We start from the raw sequence: 22615 nt of genomic DNA, 5'->3' as shown, positions 1-22615 counted from the left end.
AGTCAGCTAAGCTTAACACCAGTTAATGTTAAGTCTCTAATGTGGCTGTGGTCCGTCTACTACACAGAGAGACCTGCTGGGCATCCAGAACGTGCTGAACTCGTCGGAGGCCAGCCTGCACCAGCTGACCGCTCTGCTGGACTGCAGAGGACTCAACAAGGTTGGTTCACTGCATCCTCATGACAGCCAAACAGCAGCAGAAGTACTGTACAACTAGGCCAGGACAGGACAGACATGCTGGGCCGTATACACTGGCCTGTAACACAGGACACAGTCATCTGGAGCCGGCCCGTATGCCTTCCTGGGTTATTATAGTTGATGGGATATTTCACTTTGTGGCAGTTTTTAAGTTGCTTGATTTGATATTCACTTCAAACTTCATTTTTACCATGTTAGATTCATTGAAAATACACGTTCCATTTCTGATGACTGATATTGTCCTTCTAGTGAGTGATTTTCTTTATGTTATGTTTTGTTTTTCAATTTTTTTTTTCATTTATAAAAAAGAAAAAAGGAAAAAACGCAGCCCATTACGTTGTGTAATGTTTATTTGACAACATGCACAAAACACAAACATATCTAAAAAATAAATCAATTTGGGGTGGTTCATGTACACTGTGGTCGACAGTGGTCAGTGTAGTGACTACTGACCACTGCGTGTTCCTGTCCTCTCTCTAGGAATACCTGGACGCCCTGGTGGGCGTGTGCTACGACGGCGTGGAGGGTCTGCTCTACCTGTGTGTGTTCTCCACGCTGGCGGCCTGCGCCTTCTGCGTCATGCTGTGTGCCATCCCCCGCGCATGGAGGCAGATCGCATGCAGGTGGGTGTCTGGGGGCCGTGGGGGGTCTTGGGGTCTTTCTGAGTCATGTGCAAGCTGACAATAAAGTTGTATCGTATGCTGTGTGCCATCCCCCGCGCATGGAGACAGATCACATGCAGGTGGGTGTCTGGGGGGTCTTGGGGTCTGGGGGGTCTTGGGTGTCTGGGGGGTCTTGGGGTCTTTGTGCAAGCTGACAATAAAGTTGTCTGCTGTGTGCCATCCCCCGCGCATGGAGACAGATCACATGCAGGTGGGTGTCTGTTAACTCATTGAGACCTGAGACCGGATTCTACAAATGTCTTCTAAATTATGACAGTTTCCTGAAAAACCTATGTTTCTGTATCAGTGGTTCTCAAACTATGTATTTGTCCACCGACCCCCATCTGAAAATATTTTGTTCCAGGGACCTCCCAGAAGCAAAGATTTGAGTTAAAAACGTTTGCTGTGTGAAAGAAAAAATATTCAAAGATTTGCACACATTTTCACAATTTTTCAAAAATAGCAGATCTACAAACTTTTCAATAGATCAAATTTGAAATAATGATTAAAGTGGTTAAAAGTTAAGGTGACACAGATGCGTTCCAGGTCTTAATTAAAACATATATTTTAAAATGCCTTTCAACTGCTGAGTCTTTGACTAATTTGATTTACAGTGGGAATGATTCACGTGACTGCACAGGTGAAATGGACCTCTCTCGACCTCTCTCTGTACAGCATCACCTAGTCAAAACAATACAACCAGGTGCTCACAGGAGAAACAAGTCGTTAAAAGTAGTTAAAATGATCAGAGGGGAATAAAGACATGAGAGAAGAACAGGACACTGAATGGCGTGAAGAAGAAAAAAGCCATTATTATAACAAAGCAAATGCCACAATGTTTCGACCTCAAGCAGTCTTCATGTTTCATGCTACATGTAGCCTAATGAGTTTTACATTAAAATAATGTTTTATTCATTCCAGTAAGTTCTGGGTTTGAGAGCTTTAAGGTCTCATGGTCTCAGCTTCTCTCTCTCTCATTCTCTCATTCTCTCTTTCTCTCTCTCTCTCTCTCTCTCTCTCTCTCTCTCTCCCTCTCCCTCTCCCATGCTTTCTCTTAAGCTGCGTTCAGACCTAAATATATATATATTCCCCTCGGTTCGTCCCGTTTGTACACGTCGTGCCCGTTCGCAACATTCTCGTCTTTCTATTGACTTTGTATGTAATCGCGCCGCTCTAACCATCCAAGTCTGAATGCACCCTTACACTCTCTCCCCTCTCATCTCCTCCTTCAGGGAGCGAGACTACGACGACATCGACGAGGAGGACCCGTTCAACCCGCGGGCCAGCAGCAGGAGGATAGCGTCCCAGAACGCTGCCAGCCACCCCAACATGCACAGCTTCTGCTCCTACACCAGCAGCATGGGGGGCAGCCAGGCCAGCCTGCAGCCCCCTGCCCCGGGCCCCGCCATCAACAACGCCCCGGTGGCAGATTACCTGTGAGCACTGGAGAGAGCCTCCACAATACAATGATTAATAATAATAATAATAATAATAATAATACATTTTATTTATAAGGTGCCTTTCAGGGCACTCAAGCTCGCCGTACAATAAGTTAAAAACAGTTAAAGGTATATTCAGTGATTTGACTTAATTCAAATATCACTTATTTTTTCTTTTTTTCTGGAAAATCCTCCCTACTATAGAGTGTGCTGACCATATAAGGAGTTCCTCCCTGTCCCCAGTGAGCCCCTGGGGTCAAAAAACCCTAGTTTCAGTTTTGGTGGCGGGTGGCAAAACCTTCATCCAATCAGGATGAGTGGGGCCTTCCTCCAATCATGATCGAGTGGGGGCGGGCCTTGGTGCACATGCTGTTGGCCTGTTGCACTTCCCCCCACTGTAGAGCGTGCATGTGCACATTTTGTTACCCGGGCGGACTGGGTGGTTTTCCAAATCACCCAAATCACTGAATGCTCCTTTAATACAGAACACAGTTAAAAGCAAAAACAAAAAAATATCAGGCCCCTCAGGCCCCCCAAAATATTCATATTTTAACTGGCCACCGTTTTAACTGGGCACCCCCTCAAAAATAATGGCTGCCAGACTTGACCCTCGTGAGATGGTGCTCCCTGCCACGGCTGTAGCCGGATGTGTCACTCTGAAAACCCCCACATTCACCCCACAGTGAACCGGAAGCAAGTCATCCGAAGGGTTAATATTGTAACCGCGAGGTAGCGACGATTTAGTACGGAGCCGCTAACATCCCCAAAAGAGTCATATTTTAACTGAAGAAGAGGAGATGTGTGTTGTTTGATTCTTATGTCTCTCTCTCTCTCTCTCTCTCTCTCTCTCTCTCTCTCTCTCTCTCTCTCTCTCTCTCTGTATCTCTCTCTCTCTCTCTCTGTATCTCTCTCTGTATCTCTCTCTCTCTCTCTCTCTCTCTCTCTCTCTCTCAGGAACCAGACCGCTCTGTTCGGTGGGAACCCGCGGTACGAGAACGTCCCTCTGATTGGCCGAGGTTCGCCGCCTCCTTCGGTGCGTTGGGTCCCAGAGTCCCGCCCCTTCATGTAGAAGTCACTTCCCTCGGCCTTAACCAATGCGCTCTTTAGTCTGAGGAGCACAGGAACCAACTAATGCTCCACAGCATGGGGTCTTCAACGGGGTTTCCGGGACCCCTAGGGCTAGGTGGTCCTCAGAGTTACTAGAGGGGTTACTACTATCGTAGAGCGGTCCAAATCCCCCCCCTCCAAATCAGAGGGGAGTACAGAGCCAAAGGCAGAACCACTCCCCCTTGAAATAGCAGTAAATATGCAAATGCAGGCGATTTCGGGGAAGTGGCCGGGTGGGAGGCTATAGGTTTTAAGTGGGTAAAAGTCTGCAAATACACATATGTCTCTCTGCTAAGTAATTATTGGCCAGAAAGACAACAGAAAACGCTGAAGACCCCTGTCAGATAGTGTTCTATTTTGGTTTGTTTTTTTGTCATCACGGTTTTTGCTTAAATGCTTATCATGAAGTTACGTTTTGTGAACATCATCCGTCACTCAGAAAGCAGGTCACCTGTAAATAGAAGTGAAATGGTTCAGTCTTTGGCTGGTTGCGTGTGTACATCAGCGACGCTAACACTGCTGGCTAGTTAAAGGGGGTGAAACGATAGGCTGTTTTTGATTTCCAGTTCAGGTTAAAAACTACCCAAAAACATTGCAAGCTGCATATAAGGCTGACCTTGCAGTACACATGATGTAATCAAATTTAGAATGGGTTTGTTATATTTAGGTGTGTCAGTTTCCAAGCATCAGTTGTAATGTTGATTACTGCTATGCTTGCATGTTGGCACACCCATTGCTCTAGGCACAAGATCTAACTTCCCTTCCTCTTTTTTATTTTTTTATTTGCTTTAGTTTTTATTTAAATATCACTAAACCGCCTGTTAATTCCTCTTCCATTTTCATTTTGGTGCAATGATTCATTGGCCTTCGTTTAGTAGTGCCTTTTATTCTGTCCTTCGTAACTTACGGGAGGCAGATTTGACCAAAGCGAGAACAGCGGAGCCAGAATTAATGTATTTAATATTTAAACATCAACACAAATGGTAGTCTCCCAGATGATGGAGGAGTTAGGTTGGTAGCAATACCCTTAGCGACCACCAATGATTTGTACTTTCCACCTGGAAATTAGCAGATCTACAACTACATGCTCATAACACGATAACACATAGCACCATCCATTGTGAGCTTTTAAATCTGCTATTTTTGGTGCACGACACAAAGCACAATCAACTATAATTCAGGCATTATTATCATTGCCAAATTTGCCACCCAAATCCCCATCAATATACTGTAAATCTAATCCACCCATCCCCTTGCTTACTACAACCACAGCGCACCATACGTTTCAGCTAACAGTTTATTTTATATATTTTGTTTTGTTTGTTTGTTTGTTTGTTTCTATGTGCGTTTGTATCTTTCATTTCTACACTTTCCTCTCTTTTTATTTTTAAATCAACTTTTGGAGGTATGCTCTCAGCAATATAGAGACAGAGTAAGTCTACCCCCCAACTAAAAACAAAATCTCTTCCTTGTCTTTCCTCTGTTGCATCTCGTCCTTATTCCAGCTTTGATCTTTCCTCCTACTGGCTCCCATTTCTTTTGATCATGTCTTCCTGTTCTGCATGACTTTTGAATTCATGTTATTTTCCTTTGCCCTCGTTCCAGTTTGTCTGACTTAGAAAGGGGGTTGTCTCCCTCTAGTGTTGAGAGGTTGGTAGTGCTGTCCTTGGACCCACTGTGCGCACACACACACACACACACACACACACACACACACACACACACACACACACACACACACACACACACACACACTGCTCTTATCCATGCATGCAGTCCACCACCAAAGTCCACATCCGATTCTATAGCTTGTGCGGCCACAGGGTGGCGCTAGACGCCAGGCCTAGTGCTATAGAATTCCTGTTATCCTGGTATTGCTCCCTGCCACAGCACACACAATGTTTGATTCCTAACAGACTGAATCATGTCAGATGACCCTCACAGTAGCCGTTTCGCCCAGGCTATTTAAGACCAACTACTGTATAACAAATTATAGTAAAACATGTATATTAACTAGTGTAATATTGTCGCTGTCAGGCAGAAAGCTACTTGATGATACTACGTCGTCACACAAAGCATAAAAAATAGCACATCTTCAAGCTCGAAGCATGTTCTGAACTTGTTGATCTGCTATTTTTAAATTTGAATCCTGAAAAGTAACGGTTTTGGACATGGAGTGAGACGACATTTTGTATGGCTTCATACTTTACTTGACATGCACCAATAAACTGATCTCATATTGTATAGCCATCATGTAGTCGACTACTATCATTTTACAGTCTAGTTTGCCCAATTATACAAGCTTTAGAAGTAAAACTAACCTGCAACTTAGAATGGAAGTTTGGTAAGTCCTCATCAAATTACATCTCAGTTACACACAGCGCAGTAATATACAATCATATCCATGTATTTGTTTATTTGATCCATGTCAAGTATGAAGGCATACAGAATATCATACTCAATGTTTTGGTCTTAAATAGCCTGGGCGAAACACTCTGAAACAAGGGTCTTACCTCCCAGTTCACCTCACAATCCCGTCTGCCTGTCCCCAACTAGTATGTGTCATGGATTACTTTAATTGAAAATATATGTCTACATGTTATAATGTACTATTAAATGTACTATTTAATAGTATTATTAGATGTCCATGACCAGTTTGACTGACATTAATTAACCACTTGGCATTTGTCCCAATTGTCTGAAAATGCTAATAAACATTTTCACAAATAGCGAAAATGGCCGATCTACTTGGTGAAATGTAAAACATTTTGAAAGTATTACAAAATGTTCACAAAGCGTTGCATCACAATGCGCTGTGAGCTTGTGGATCGGCTATTTCCTCTATTCGTCACGTGACGAAGTATATCGTGGACTTGATTGATGGAGATGTCCACTAGAACAGTGGTTCTCAAAGTGTGGCCCTGGGACCCTCGGGGTTCCTTGAGGGGGTCTGTAACACTTGAGAGCGTGCAAGTTACGGGTCCATTTGGTTCCATTTGCATGCTCTCAGAGTTGTGAGGGTCCTTGAAATTAAAAAGCTTGAGAGCCACTGCACTATAGAACAAATCAATTTAGTAAAACGATCATATCGGCTTAATCGATCCGTCAGAACATGCCATAAAGCTGGCTTCTCATCGTGTGACATTAATTTTAATGCATTGTGTCTCGTCTGCGTCTGCCTCTGTCGTCACCACAGTACTCCCCCAGCATGAGGGCCACCTACCTCTCCATGACCGAGGAACAGAGCAGACACTTTGGACACGACTTCCAGGTATAGACCAGCCTATACCACCACCACCACCACCCATCATCCTCCTCTCTCCTCCGCTCCCTCTCTCCGAGAGGTAACTCACCGCCACGTGGCCACACCACACACACAAGACAACGTACTGTTACAGAGGGTGTGTGTGTGTTTGTGTGCGCGCGTGTGTGTGTGTGTGTGTGTGTGTGTGTGTGCGCACGCCCGCCCGCTTTACCGCATCGTGCCAAAAACCTCTGGTGTGCGAGGGCACAACATGTCCACGCCAGTGCGGTATGTATGGGCTGTGTCTTCCCAATATGCGTCAGTAAGGTGTCGGACCCTCTCTCGGCTACCCAGGACTCCTCCCATCCTGTGCTGTCTCAGGACAAATGGAACCATACCTTTGGTAGTATACCGTTCCATTTCATATATCATGTGTTCATTCATTCATGTCGGTATCTGCCCTCGAGTCTTTTCATTGGAGTTTTTAGTTTTTAAATGTTTAAATTGTATAGAGTTTGGCTGCAGAGACGTTGTTGTCGAATTATATAGGCTTCGAGTCAGACTACGATGTGTCAAATATTTGTAAAAAAAAAAAAAAAAAGAATTATGGAAAGAAAACGATGCTTGTCGATTTCTTTTTCTGCACTTGCTCAAGGGATTCCGATGATATATAATTTATGGAAAAGCGTCACTTTGGGGGTCTCACAATACTACTGATACTTAATGATGTGTGTCCGCCGAAGTTACATTTCTTGTCAAACATGCAAATGATGCAAGCATTTCTTTGTGCCTATATAAACTACTTTGCTTGTCCTCAAAGCCAATTTTTCTACAACATTCAAGTCTGTTAAAATGCTCCCTCTCTCTCGCTCTCTCTCTCTCTCTCTTCCGTTTAGTTTCTCCCACACCTTGCTATAGGCCTATAGCAGTGCCCTATTTTGTGTTGCCACAGATAGCAAGCCATTACTTTTATTTTTTTAGAGAGATTTCTGAAAATATTTGTATAAATTAGTTTAAGCCTGCCCCATTTGTGTTGCCACAGATGGCAAACCCATTCATTTTTTGCCCGATAGAGATTAAGCCTGGAGAGTTTAAGCCTGGAACAAAGCCATCCAGGCTGAGGCTCCTGCTGAATCATACCATAAAACATAAAAAACAAACATTTGAATATTTAACTATATTATAATACTATATTTAATAAATACCTTTGGTTCCAGGCTTAACATCAATTATATACTGTACATATTTTCGGAAATCTCTTCCATCGGTGCCACCACAAAATGGCCGCTGCTATGCCATGAGCAGAGCCGGATTTACCTTGCTGTGGGCCCCCGGGCTGGAGCAAATTTGAGGGCCCCCCTTGGGGCGTGCGGCGTTGCCGTGCGTCCCGCGATTTGGGCTTTTTACAGAAAACTGAAAATACACTATATCATAGATATATCATATATTTTTTTTGGGGCCCCCCTAGTCGGGGGCCCCCGGGCTTCAGCCCACCCTAGCCCAACGGTAAGTCCGGCTCTGGCCGTGAGGAGAATGAGATTTCCTCTTGGGTGTGTACATCCTTCTCCTGAGTCTCCTCCTTAGCAAAGTGAAGGGCAGACCTGTGTACACCTTACTGTTTGCATTGTATGCTTTATGCTCGGTGTTTGTGAAGCACAAATCCGACACTAACGTCAAATGGTTGAGAGAGGTATTATTCTTCATAAATATTTTATGATTTATTTCAATGATCTCTCACACACACACACACACACACACACACACACACACGTGTGCGCGGAACAGTGCGCAGTTCCGTGTTTGTTAATACTGTCATTATCCAGAGAATACTTTGGAACCATGACCTCTGTAAATAACTTGTACTATAACGGACTGCTGTCTTATTTTTTTTTTACGTTTTTCTCTCTGATGTGCCACTTTTATGAAGTAACTCCTTTTTTTTATACATCCTAATTTTGCCTCCCTTACAGTGGAGCATAGAAAAGTTCACGTTACGGAAGCCACGATGGTTTACCACTAAACCACTTAAAGGAGGACATAAACACTTTTTCAACCTTGAAGATAGTTGTGTCAAATAATGGATTCAGCAATGCATTGCTATTCGGCTGTGCACGATCGATGCAGCAATGTGACAAAATCAATAGTCGATAATCAAAGCCTAAATATCATTATATATATATATAATATAATTATAATACTGTATATAACATAATATAATTATAAATAAAATGCTGTTCAGTATATCTGAACTTGTATTGACTGATGAAAATTTTGCCTTGTTGTGCATATAATATAGAAGTGTGTAAAAACGAATCAAATTGAATCGTTACCTGGTGAATCCTAATGGAAATGAATCGTGACTCGAGGGCAGTGCCAATGCACACCTCTACTTGAAGATGAGTTTGAAAATAGGCAAAGCATTCCCTTAACCACTCAAACCCCAGCATACGTATTGTGGTCACGACGTGCTGTGAGCTTGTCGATCTGCTATTTTCAGCAAAAGCTTTCCTCACAATGACAGAAAACTGAAAATACACTATAGCATAGAGGACCTGAGGGCTCGACCATAATGGGTTCAAAGGAGAATTCCCGACTAGCCGTTTTCTTACCTTCATCTGTTATTATATCCAAGAACAGGTGATAAAGGTAAACAAAAAAAAGTGTTATAACTCTATCCTGAGCCCACGCTGCCCACTGCAGCTCCGAGCGTGTGCGATGGGTTTCACGGTAAATTCGTTATTTTGATGGCTCAAATTTTATTAATTTTCTTTGTAGACATGTGTCTGTCATAATGTCGCATAACTGTCCACAGTGTTTTGTCCCAAATGGGCTGCCTTAGTGAGCGATTTAGCGTCATACTCGGATTTGGGATGGAGTTATGACACTTTTCACATCTGTCCCACTCGTAAGAAAACGGCTTGTCCGTAAAGATGACGTAAAGATGACTTTTGAACGCTTTTGGAAATGTTTGCCTATAATGACGAGCCTAAAAACAGGGAGCCGGGTTGAAAGTTGTTTATGACTGTTTTCTGCATATTGTACCATTCAAATAAAGCTGTACAAATCAAGCTCTGGCCACCACCTTGTGCAATGTGCTGCTCTAACATTGACACATAATGCACCTAGAAAGGTAACCTGATTCATTATTACCTTATTAGAACATTTCCATTACAAACATATCACCAAAAGATGCATTCTCCTAATTGACCAATAATGTTTTAATGTATAGGAATCTTTTAATATGTTTTCTTTTTGTATTCTTATTTTTGTTTTGTTTGTTTGAGTGCATGTTGTACTGTACAGCCATCAAGAGTGTGATCATTCTGAGTGATAATTGTGTGCGGCTCCAGGCATTGGGGTATAATTGTGAATTTAATAAAATACTTTTTGAGTAGAATTGTGATATTGCTTGTAGTCATTTTTGCTATTCTGTCATTGGAAGTACATACAGTACACCTTATTAGGTAACCCTTCATTTTACGGTACAGTAATTACCAGGTAATTACCTGGTAATAATAGGCAACAAACTACTGGGTAACTTCCAGCTAATTATAAGTATTTACCCATTCATTACCTGGTAATTACATGGTAAATTCCAGATACATTACTCAGTAATTATCAAGTAATGTCCCTGACAACTATAGTAGTAGTTTGTTGGTAATTACCTATTAATTACTGTGTGAACTACCTTGTTGTTACCAGGTAATTACCAGGTGATACCAGGTAATTACTGTACCGTATAAAATGAAGGGTTACCCATTATTATGCCTACTGTAGTGTGCTCTCTATCTCTCTCTCTCTATCTGTCTCTGTGTGTCTCTCTCTCTCTCTCTCTCTCTCTGCGTGTGTGTCGATAGACAACGAGAAGGGTTTAACACCGACATCTGTAACCCATCAAATTGCGTTCCAGTCTGCCAGGTGGGTCATATATTATGTTGGCATACAATTCATCTCACTCGTCAGTTTTAATGTGAATCATACTTTTTCACTTTTACTCAAGTAAAAGTTTGAATACCGGACATTATTTCTACATTGTGGTATTGCTTTTGAATAATTATGTGAGTAGTAGTAGTAGTAGTAGTACTTATTTATTTATTATATTTATGTCTGCAAAGGTGAAATGGAAGCGGCCGGGCAGGCATGCAGGAGCAGGACATCTGCTGATTCACTTCTGATTAGAAGATACAGTAGGCCTATAGCCTTTACCAATAGTTTTGTGTTTGCGTTTAAGGCCAGCTATAAGTTAGATACAACGTTTAATTGTCCTCTATTACTGGAGGTCAGGTAGTAGATACTGATTCAATTACTGTTTAAAAAGAAGTAGTGAATATAGCTAAATGGATTCAAGTTTCTCTTTTGGGTCCCGGTCTAGACCATGGATTAATCACGACCATGCCTTGGACACACTATGCATATCTAGTATTTGAAATATAATGGTTGTATACATTTTATAACTGATAAAAGATGTGCTGGATTTAATTCTGGTTACGCAATCACGAGTGGAGAGGCATTTTGCATGGGATAGGCAACCTTAGGCATGGCCGGGTGCCAACCTTGGCACAGGGGAGGGTGGCATTTGTATTTAAAAAACATTTTTAACGATTGCATTCAATTAAGATTATGTCCTCTCACATCCGTGTGCAAATTGCATCCCACACATACGTTTACTTTCATTGAACTCTGAGTCTGAGAGATGGGTGGGATTATAGTCTAACGATCATTCCAATGTCCTGATGTGACTGAAAATATGAAATACAATTAAAATAAAGGCAAAAAAACGGCACTGCTTCTCAAAAGAAATGTAACTAGAAAAAGGTCTCCACCAGGAGGATAGGAGTGTGTGTGATGTTTGGCAAAATGTTTAGGAGGATGTTTTTTGGTTTTCTTTTGTTGAGGAAATGCAGATGCAGATCACTCATAGCATCTCTGAGGATAGAATTCTGGATGAGCAGGACATGTACAGCATTTTGTACAAAACGGGCCACTCCTGAAAACTTTGGAAGGCAATCTTAGCCAATCAGTGTAGAATCTGAGAAATCCAACAGACTCGTCTTGATCACATGACTACAAAGATCACGTGTACCGATTTGCGTGAGATTTGGATGAAATCTCTGCGACTAACATAAACAATGTGTTTTCCAGAAATCGGCCTCATGGTGGCGCTATAACCGGCAGATGTGGAGGGATGCAGGGAAAATGTTTTTCCATGGCCTCTAGGGAGTGAGCATACATAAGTTGTATACAGATCGATGCAGTTATAGGTAAAAACAGGAATTGCCCTGTTATAGCGCCACCATGAGGCTGATTTGGAAAAAAATTAGTGGCATGTCATCCTCGGCCTAGTGGAAATGTGCGTGCATAATTTCACAGAAATTGCACACTGCGTTTGTGATTTGTAGCATTTTGTTCGAAACGGACCAATCATGTGAGCTTTAGAAGCCAATCTTAGCCAATCAGGATAGAAGATGGGAAATGGTGCAGATCCGTGTTGATCACATGACTATGGAGATAGTGTATACCGAATTGTGTGATGTATGGATAAAATGTGTACAAGTAATGTACAGTAATGTGTTTTGCCTAAATCGGCCTCATGGTGGCGCTATAACAGGTCATTGAGGAATATTTGGGGCAGAGGTTCGTTGTTGGCATCCAGGGAGTGTGTGTGCAAAGTTTGGCATGGATCGGGCCAACGGTGCCGGAGATTAGCTGGTAACGGACGGACGGAAGGAAGGAAGGACGGACGGACACACGCACTCGCGCACACACGGACGGAGTGCAAAACATACTCTCTCCCCATGCCTTCGGCCTGGTGGAGACAATAAGTAAAAGACACAAGTCATTTTACACTTACACTTTTGCATGCTGAAAATAGCAGATCTGCAAGCTTGCGACGTGTTTTTCAGCAAGAGTAAAATCAGCCATTACGACGTATACGGCATCAAGGCCCGCCAAAACACATTTGAGTCGACTACATCGACTGTAGATTTAGTAGACTAAAATGGTAAATAAATTTTAATAAATGGTGCATTTATATAGCGCCTTTATCCAAGGCGCTTTACAGAGATTGTGCATTACATTCACCCATTCACGCACTGATGGCAGCGGAAACCATGCAAGGCACCAACCAGCACATCAGGAGCAACTAGAAAAAGTGCCCCTCGGGGCACAGGTCTCCACCAGGGCAGGTCAGGTTGTGGCCTCCTGGTGGCGCTATACTAGGCCAATGTGAAAAGGGTGCCATTTCTTCATACGCCTTTGATGGCAATTGGATGATTTGAGGCATTTTGTTCCAAAAATGTGTTTTGCAAAAATCAACCTGTTGGTGGCGCTATAACATGCCAATGTGAAAAGGGTGGGATATATTCCTCAGCCTAGTAAGAAAATGTGTGAAAGATTTCACGTAAATTGCATGCTGCGTTCATGATTTGACGCTTTTGTTCAAAACGGGGCAATCTTGCAAACTGTGAAAGCCAATTAGAGCCAATTAAGATGGAATATGAAATATCGGACAAATCCGACTTGAGCACATGACCATAGAGATACTGTGTAACGATTTGTGAGATTTTTGGACAGAATCTGGAGGAGTAATATCAAAAAATGTGTTTTACAAAAGTCGGCCTCCTGGTGGCGCTATAAAAGGCAGATGCGGAAAATGCAGGTCAAAGGTTTATCCTTGGCCTCTAGGGAGTGTGCATGGAACGTTTCACGCAGATCGGTGCAGTTTTAGGTAAAAAATGTGAAAAGCTGCCTCATGGTGGCGCTATAACAGGCCGTTCTGGAAAATGTGGGGCAGAGGTTCATCGTTGGCATCCAGGGAGTGTGTGTGCAAAGTTTGGCATCGACCAGGTTAACGGTGCCGGAGATTAGCTGTTCACAGACGGACGGAAGGACGGAAGGACGGACACACACACACACACACACGGACGGAGTGCAAAACATACTCTCTCCCCATGCCTTCGGCCTGGTGGAGACAATGAATAATCCCACACGTGAAGTAGAAACTGTTGGAAATCCCGGTACGTTCAAAATATGAGCATAAGTTGCTTAGTGAATCGGGCCCATTATTCTAAATTCTTCACAATTACGCATCTTTTTTTTTTTTAATGTTCAGCTCAGCTTGTAATGAACCAAATATAAAATAGGTTTAAATTGTTCCTCGTTTTGCTGAGGACCCTCGAGGACCCCTGGGGGTCCGCAGACCCCACTTTGAGAACCACTGCCATGCAGTCTTAGGAACACATACCCTCTCCCTCTCCCTCCCTCCCTCCCTCTCCCTCTCCCTCTCCCTCTCCCTCTCTCTCTCTCTCTCTCTCCCTCTCTCTCTCTCTCTCTCTCTCTCTCTCTCATATCTAAACATGCTTCTCCACGCCTCCATCCAATGAGAAACAGGAATACAATATAGCTGTCACTCCCCCCCTGAACGAACCGATCAATATTCAGTGTCTGAACCTCCAATAAATACAGGCTGTCATGCATGTTAGCCTCACAGTCTGGACTTCACCATGAAGACTGCCTTGCTGCTTCTGCTGTTCTGTCTCGCTGAGGCCGATGACATCCGCTGGGAGTTCGAGAGGTTTAAGAGCCAACTGGAAGGACAGCATGCAGGTCAGTAACTCAATATTCAATTATTATTTATTATTATTTCAATATTCTTCATTATGTATTTATTTTCAACAGTGGTGGAAAAACTACTCAATTGTTTTACTTAAGTAAAAGTACCAATGCTGAAATTTAGAACTACTTCGTTACAAGTAAAAGTAAGTAAAAGTAAGTAAAAGTACTCATATTGCAGAATGTCCCATTTCACAAGTTCAAACTGTACAAAATCTTTTGAAAATAGCAGATCTACAAGCTCACAATGCGTCGCGCTGCGAACTTGCAACGCATTGTGAGCTTGTAGATCAGCTATTTTCAAATGGCCAAAATGTATACAGGGTTGAAGTGGTTAATGTAGTAACTAAAGTTTTCAAATAATTGTACTGAAGTAAAAGTACACATTTTGGCACTGAGATGTAGTGGAGTAGAAGTAAAAGTACTGGAAATTGGAAATACTCAAGTAAAGTACAAATACCTCAAAATTGTACTTAAGTACAGTACTTAAGTAAAAGTACTTAGTTACTTTCCACCACTGATTTTCAAATTACGTTCTAATTTGTTTTTAAATGAAATTAAATGAAAAAAGTAATTGAAAAAACACGGCACCAGAAGCAGGGACGTGACTTTCCAATGAGTCTAACATTCATTAAGGTGCATTCAGACCTGAAGATATACATTTGTTTCCAGTCGTTTCATTGTGGTCGCGCAGGTAAAGCGTTGATAAAATAAAATCACACATGTGTGAAGTGAGGGGCGCAGCCGTTCGCTCAGATTTTACTTCAACGTGGAATGTGTCTCAAATGTTTCATCATCTCACCACTGTCATTGGTGTAAAGTAACTAAGTACATTTACTACTGTACTGCGTCTTTTCTACTTTTGGTACTACATTGCAGCATTGACCCTGGAGATGACCCAACTGAAGGCTGACCTGACCCTGGAGATGACCCAACTGAAGGCTGACCTGACCCTGGAGATGACCCAACTGAAAAGTGAAGTAAAGAAGCTTGAAATGTAAGACAGCAGGAGAGAGAAGTTAAACACACGATTTTGAATAAATATTAAATTGTGTATTATTGATATTGTAATCATTACCAGGGATTTAGAGGTAGAAAATCTGAGTAAACCCATCACTACTGCTGATACACAAATCTTAACAAATCTTATTATATACTCTCCTCTAAGAGTAGTAGTAGTAGTAGTAGTAGTAGTAGTAGTAGTAGTATACAGTATTATAAACATTGAAATACTTCACTGAAATACCAGAAAGGTATACTTGAGGATAGGCTAAACAGTGTTGGGAAAGTTCATTTATGAACTAGTTCAGTTCACAGTTCAGAAATTTAAAAAGGAACTAGTTCTGTTCATAGTTCCTAATTCAACATTTTGAACTAAAGTTCATGGTTCCAAAAAATGAACTATTTTAGTTCTTTTTTGTTCTTTTTTCTTTATTTTTTTTATTATTGCCACAGCCCATAGCCATATAGAAGCCGCCCCGCGTCCGAAACGGTTGAGAAATGACAGAGTTACCGTGTGCCGGTGGTTGCACCACTCAGTTCACACGGGTGTGATTTCTTTTTTACATTTTGGGAAAGAAATAGCTCTTTGCAATGTGAAATGCCACCGAATTTAAGGATTGATCCTTTTCCTTGTCTTTATTATGGGCCAACTTGTGAAAGCTTTTATTGTGAAGGGTCTCAGTTCTTACAGCCTGCAAGCTCACAGCCTCACAGCCACAGCCTACAAAATAGTTGTAGATCAACTATTTTCAGCATGGAACACGTGTACGACGAAGAATAAACCAGGCATCACTGCGCTTCTGTGGAGGGAGGGAGATATATTTTGTTGGCCGAACGAGGCGATTATGTATGGACAGTTGGACACGTACGACATACCTCATCGACGCAAAAATAACAAGCAATTGGAATCTATTTTCCGTGGCACATTATAAACACGTTTACTTTACCTCCTCAGTGTTTGGGTCGGGACATGTAGGACTGTATGTGTCTGCTGTCTGCGTGCATATGTGTGCTGCGCGCTCCAGTGAAATTGAGAAAGATTAGTTAATTTGTGTTGGATAAGGGCTTATTGGTGGGTTTTCCGCTAGATATTAAGGAGTGGTTAGGGTGTGTTTTAGCGGGGGTTTCGCCTGGAAGGCTCACTCACTTTTGAACGAAGTTGAACGTGAGAAAGTGACGTTCACACACGCCAGAAATGAACGCGTTCACAATGACGTTCATCAGGCAGAAATACAGTACGTTCAGTTCACGTTCAGCCGAAATAGGAACGCGTTCGTGAACAATCGTTCGAAGAACGCGTTGAATAGTTTTACCCTCCACTCCATCTCTGACTACTATTATTATTACAACTGTATGTGTTAGAATTGATTATCAGTACATTGAAAATCCATCAGTAAATGTCCTGTTTGATGTTTTTAGACCTGTGTCCCGTTGGATGGACGAAGTTTGGAGACAGCTGTTACTACTTCGAAGAAACTGAAAAGAAAACATGGCAGCAAAGTAGAGAATACTGTCAGAACCAAGGAGCCGATCTGATGGTCATCAACAGTAGAGAAGAACAGGTAAGTGTGTGTGTGTGTGTGTGTGTGTGTGTGTGTGTGTGTGTGTGTGTGTGTGTGTGTGTGTGTGTGTGTGTGTGTGTGTGTGTGTGTGTGTGTGTGTGTGTGTGTGTGTGTGTGTGTGTGTGTGTGTGTGTGTGTGTGTGTGTGTGTATTAACAGGCAGGGTATGAACGAGCATGTGTTTTGCCTTAAGACTGTACTCAGTCTTTCTTGATTTTAGAGACGCATTTGGGACCCTTTCACATGATGTCATGATCAGGTCACTTGAGGAAATAAAATTACCTCAAGTGTACATCGACGTAGTGAAAGATATTTACTGTGAGTCTTCCATCCAGGTTATCTGTGGAAAACAGCGAACTCCACCTATACCTCTAAAGATAGGGATTAAGACTGGCTGCCCTTGGAGCGCAGTTCATTTTATAATTGCCCTCAACCAGTGGTTAAAGTGGTTATGTCTGTGTGCCCCCTCCCACAGTGTGATTCCACCTAACCCAGTACAGGGCTACCTAGATGATGTCCAGTTGGCTTCCAGGGAAGAGAAAGTAATCAAAAACATGCTCGCCAGGACAGATTCATTTCTGGAATGGTCAGGCCTGGAAGTTAAAGACATGAAATGTGCTGTACTGTATGAGAGAAGGAGCGGAGGAAATAGGTGGTACCACTCTAACACATGCCCTGACTTCAGAATAGCCACCAAACCCATACGTGTGTTCTCCCTTCATGAGACATACTACTCCTATCTAGGGCATAGGTTTAACATTGCAGGTGAATGGAAGGAACAAGTTAACATCATCTTGTCCGAGTTCACATCTAGGTTGGACCTTATTGACAGATGCTCTCTACCTTTAACCATGAAGCTAGAGGCCATTAGACCAATAGCACCGTCTAAAGTCCAACACTTCTTCTCCAATGTTCACCTCCAGCAGAAGGTGCTAAGCGAAATTAACAATAAAACAGTGAGCTTAGTACGCAAGTGGTTTGCCCTGAACACACACACAGCAGCCGTGATATTATTCACCATCCTCAGTGGGGGGGGCGGGCTGGGTGTACCGAATGTGTCATGGATTTATATCAGCATGCGCATATCACATCTATTGAGCATGCTGAATAATGATGATAGAGATGTTAGGGAGCTAGCTAGATCTTCCCTGTTCCTCGATTTGAGGAGACGCAAGGTCCCTTTAGCCAGGGAGCCACCGCCCCACTTCCTTGGGTTCAAAAGGAAACCTAGTGGGAAACTGGACACTCGCTCCCCAGGCTTCGGAGTCTCATCGGATTGGCCGGATTTGAACGACCTCTGCGTCCAAGCCGGTATGTCCCTGGAGTGGGCGCAGCCTGACTCTGAGGCTGTGGAGGTCTCTGAGGACATAATAACTGACCCTCTCACCTCTGTTAGAGCAACAGTGACCTACAGCGGACACACCCACCTGTTGACACCTAAGGGTGCCCGGTGGACCCTGTTGGATATGTTCCAACATCGGCAACAACAACACTGGACTGGACTCAAACTCCAGGGGAAACTGGCTTGCCTTCCCCATGCTGACCATTCTGTTTCCCATTCATTTGGAACACAGCTCTCAATGAGGACATTATCACATTTACAATAAAAGCCAGACTACAGATCCTCCCACCTGACTCAACCTTTCCCTCTGGTTTCCCTCCACCCATGCACCTCATTGCTTGCATCACACCACAGGGCTTGTTACAGAAACCATGTCACACATTCTGAATGGCTGTTATGCCTATAAAGGGCTTTACATAGCACGCCACGACAGAATAGTTGATCTCATAACAAAGGACATATCTAAACATTTTGTGAGAATGTACAAACATTCCTGTGTCAAAACTTCCATGTTTCAACTCTGTACTGAAAATACAGATTTTTTTGCACATCTATCTGCTAACACACCAGATGTTGTTGTGGTCAATGAGAACAGATCAGTTTTCATTCTTGAAATGGCCTGCACCTTTGATTCTAGCTTAGAGGAAGCCTTTATGACCAAAGTCATTAAGTACCAGCCGCTCCTCCAGACCATCATTGAACTAGGCTATAGATGCAATCTACTTGTGTTTATTTTCGGCAGCCTAGGACACGTACACAGTCTGGTTGTAAGAGGCTTCCAACAACTTGGGATGCCAAAAAAAGCAGCCAAACGGCTCGCGAAATTCTGTGCAATCTCTTCCACTATCGGGATTTGCTGATTGCACTCTGTACAGCACCTTGTAAATATTTGTGTCCTTGTATTGTATCTCTTATGTGGACATAAATAAATGATTAAAATGTGTGTGTGTGTGTGTGTGTGTGTGTGTGTGTGTGTGTGTGTGTGTGTGTGTGTGTGTGTGTGTGTGTGTGTGTGTGTGTGTGTGTGTGTGTGTGTGTGTGTGTGTGTGTGTGTGTGTGTGTGTGTGTGTGTGTGTGTGTGTGTGTGTGTGTGTGTGTGTGTGTGCTGTAACCTACTCCATCTAGTTGAGACACACATCTAGTATTGTACAGATTGTACTTCAGTAACCAGCTGCTTGTCTGTCCAGGACTTTGTTGACAGACTCGTTGGCAGAGGCACGGGGGTGTGGTTTGGATTGACCGACAGAGAGACAGAAGGAGTGTGGAAGTGGGTGGATGGAACACCACTGACCACAACGTAAGACTTTACCTTCATTATTCTACTGAGGCCGATTCTAAAAACGCCTTCTAAATACTGACCTAAGTTTTCTGAGAAACTTAAAATAATTATATAGCAGCATCACATTTTTTTAATACTGTACATACTGTAGTACAGAACCCCAAGAGGGGTTCCCGCCCAGAATGGGTTAAAGAAAACATTTTAACTACATTTATTTTCAGCAAACTACATTTCACATTATTTAATCTTCATATTTATTTCTAAATGGAATCAAAGGCTATAATACAACAGTTACTCTGTATCCGTTGTCTATTTCATTGTCCAGTTAATTTGTACGTAAATATATAATGTGATATAATTTGAAGTCATGATTAAAAAAAACTAAACATTCAGATGAAATCCTTGTTGTGAAGGTATTGTAATGTATTAATGTTTCTACTTCTACAGGTACTGGGCGCCTGGTGAGCCTAATGACAGTGGAAAAGGACAAGACTGTGCCTGGTTGTATAATGGAGGATGGTACGACGAGCCATGTGGGTTAACACGCTATTGGATTTGTGAAATAGTTTTCTAGAGTTATGCATTAACTAGTAATAGTTGTGTATGTGCAGCACCTGATTAACCCTTTGTGGTGCCTGGAGCTACCACCCGCCTGTGGGGGGGGTGAGGGTGGGGGGTTTCAAATAGACAATGAGCTTGTAGATCTGCTATTTTGGGAAATGTTCCCCCCATAATAGTCATGCTGGGGTTCAAGAGGATAATTCATATTTCCATTATTCAGATAAAGGGGAGACTATGTAATGTAACATGTAATCAATGAATAACAGCCATCTGTTCCATTTTAACACCACAGACAGATAGATCAATAAAGTGTTTGTGATGAAACTGGGTTTGGTCCAAATCAGTTTGTTACAGTTAAAGGACCACTTCACCACTTTTCAACCTATCTTCATATAATAGGTCCTCACTAATAATTCTCAAAGATTCTCAAAGATGGCCAGAAATGTGTTTCCGTCAGTGTTGTTTTTGACAGCAAATTTTGATTTTAGTTTTAGTCATAGTCTCTTGAATAGTTTTCATGTAGTTTTAGTCACATTTTAGTCGCACATTTAGTAATGTGTTAGTCTAGTTTTAGTCGACTAAATATAAGATTTTAGTCGACTAGATCTACAGTTGATTTAGTCGAACAAAATGTATTTTGGCAGGCCTTGATGCCGTCGTAATGACGGCATAACTTGCTGAAAATAGCCGATCTACAAGCCCACAACCTCTGAGCTTGTAGATCGTCTATTTTCAGCATGCAACTAATTGTAAAATGACTTATACTGGATCTCTTGTCCACTAGTCCCTTCCTAACATTTTATTTCAATCAGTATATTTAGTCTTAGTTTTAGTCATCATATAGTTTTTATTTAGTTTCCATTTAGTTTGTCAGTGGAAAAAGGTAGTCGATTTTTCGTCAAAACTGGTTTGCGTGGATGAACCCCCCCCCCCCCCTACACACACACACACACACACACACACACAGCTATGTTTATTTGTAAATGCCCTTGTACGTGTGGACAGAGCTTAAAGGACCACTTCACCACTTTTCAACCTATCTTCATATAATTGGTCCTCACTAATGATCATGATAAAATTGCACCATTTTTTCCTACTCAGTCTGTGTCTCATAGGAGGGCTGTGGGCAGTTCAGAAACCAGTCTGTGTCTCATAGGAGGGCTGTGGGCAGTTCAGAAACCAGTCTGTCTCATAGGAAGGCTGTGGGCAGTTCAGAAACCAGTCTGTGTCTCATAGGAGGGCTGTGGGCAGTTCAGAACCCAGTCTGTGTCTCATAGGAGGGATGTGGGCAGTTCAGAAACCCGTCCACCAGTGAAATCATCGTTAGGCGGATTTATTTTTAACAAGATTTCTTTACAAAAATGTTTGGAGTTGTATTACCGTGAGAACGATGGCTTCCATTTTCGCATTGCAACTTTTCAGGACTAGAAAGCCTGCAGTATATATTAGCTTGGATTCCCCATCGATGATGTCACTGGTGGACGGGTTTCTGAACTGTCCACAGCCTAGACTGAGTAGAAAGACATCGTGCCATTTTATCATGATTGAGGACCAATTATATGAAGATAGGTTGAAAAGTGGTGAAGTGGTCCTTTAAAACAGTGAATGTTATGGATAAAACAGTACATGAACTCTAATTACTGTAAATTACTGTTACATTTCAACATGTAGAATTGATCACATCAATGTTGTGTTTGTGACACCAGGGAGTTGATATAAACTGCTGTACCTCATATGATAAAGAGTTCACTTTAGTAACTACATTAATGTACAGGATGTGCAGTTGAATAATAAACATCCCTGAGTTTGGACTTCTTTAAATGTAGGTCAACAGATAAGGAACAACGTCAGATATTTACAGTCCATATCTGGACAATACCAGTTGCTGTTTAAATATAATTATATGTAAATGACTTCAAATGAGAAGTTCTGAAAAGGCAGCCGTACAGAATTACACAGTGATGATGACATCACCAGTGGAGGAAGTTACTATATTGTATACTGTAATGATGGTACAATATTGGCCTCTAAATGTAAATAGTAACTAATTCAAGTCTTAAATATATAAATGCTACAAGTCTCCTAGTATTTGTTTACAGGGTGTTTAGGTGAGTATACCAGGGTGGAATTATAACTCTAAATATAGTGTTGGAGGTGCATGGAGCAGATGTACTGCAGCTGACACATTTACACTCTCCTCCGTTTAGATTTATTTAGATTTATCGATGGAAACATTTGACATTGATGAGCTCCTCTCCAACAGCTGAACTATGTTCTAATAGGAAATTGGAAATACTCAACAAAAAAAAAACACCTCAACATTGTAATTAAGTACAGTACTTATAACAAAAAAACATTGCATGGATGCACCTGGGACGTATCCTCTCGAACATCATACCCCTCACTCGGGTTACCCAGCCGGGGTGATCAAGTCCCGACTTACGTCCCACTAGGGCAAAACCAGGGCCACACAATCCGTTGGAACCACTCCGGAACTACTCTGCCAGGGCTGGGAGGGACGCTTCTGGTGCATGGAAGGACTAGGCTCTGTGGGTTGTCTCCTGTCCGGGCCCCTATACGCCTCACCAGGTCCACTCCTGCTCTCACCA

The 22615-nt window shown here is 42.3% G+C and overlaps 1 protein-coding gene and 1 long non-coding RNA gene across 4 annotated transcripts in view; both read left to right on the top strand.

The window, feature by feature from the left end:
- The window catches only part of LOC306915669 (protein tweety homolog 2-like), a 115760-nt gene extending 105710 nt beyond the window's left edge, over positions 1-10050 (top strand). For all 3 annotated transcript variants that reach the window (XM_079493167.1, XM_079493168.1, XM_079493169.1), the window contains 5 exons: positions 68-160; positions 679-821; positions 2093-2296; positions 3254-3332; positions 6603-10050. In XM_079493167.1, the coding sequence (XP_079349293.1) occupies positions 68-160; positions 679-821; positions 2093-2296; positions 3254-3332; positions 6603-6683 (600 nt within the window). In that variant the 3' untranslated portion in view covers positions 6684-10050. The remainder of the gene's footprint in view (positions 1-67; positions 161-678; positions 822-2092; positions 2297-3253; positions 3333-6602) is intronic.
- A 6593-nt stretch (positions 10051-16643) lies between these two features.
- LOC306915649 lies at positions 16644-20329 on the top strand. Its single transcript, XR_013788860.1, has 3 exons — positions 16644-16825; positions 19354-19463; positions 19893-20329. It is a non-coding gene; the product is annotated as an uncharacterized lncRNA (long non-coding RNA).
- Positions 20330-22615: the final 2286 nt, after the last annotated feature.

The sequence above is a fragment of the Electrona antarctica genome (assembly GCF_951216825.1).
Source record: "Electrona antarctica genome assembly, chromosome: 22".
NCBI classification, from domain to species: Eukaryota; Metazoa; Chordata; class Actinopteri; order Myctophiformes; family Myctophidae; genus Electrona; species Electrona antarctica.
The sequence above is the reverse complement of the archived record's forward strand: the minus strand, read 5'-3'. Positions and strand labels throughout refer to the sequence as shown.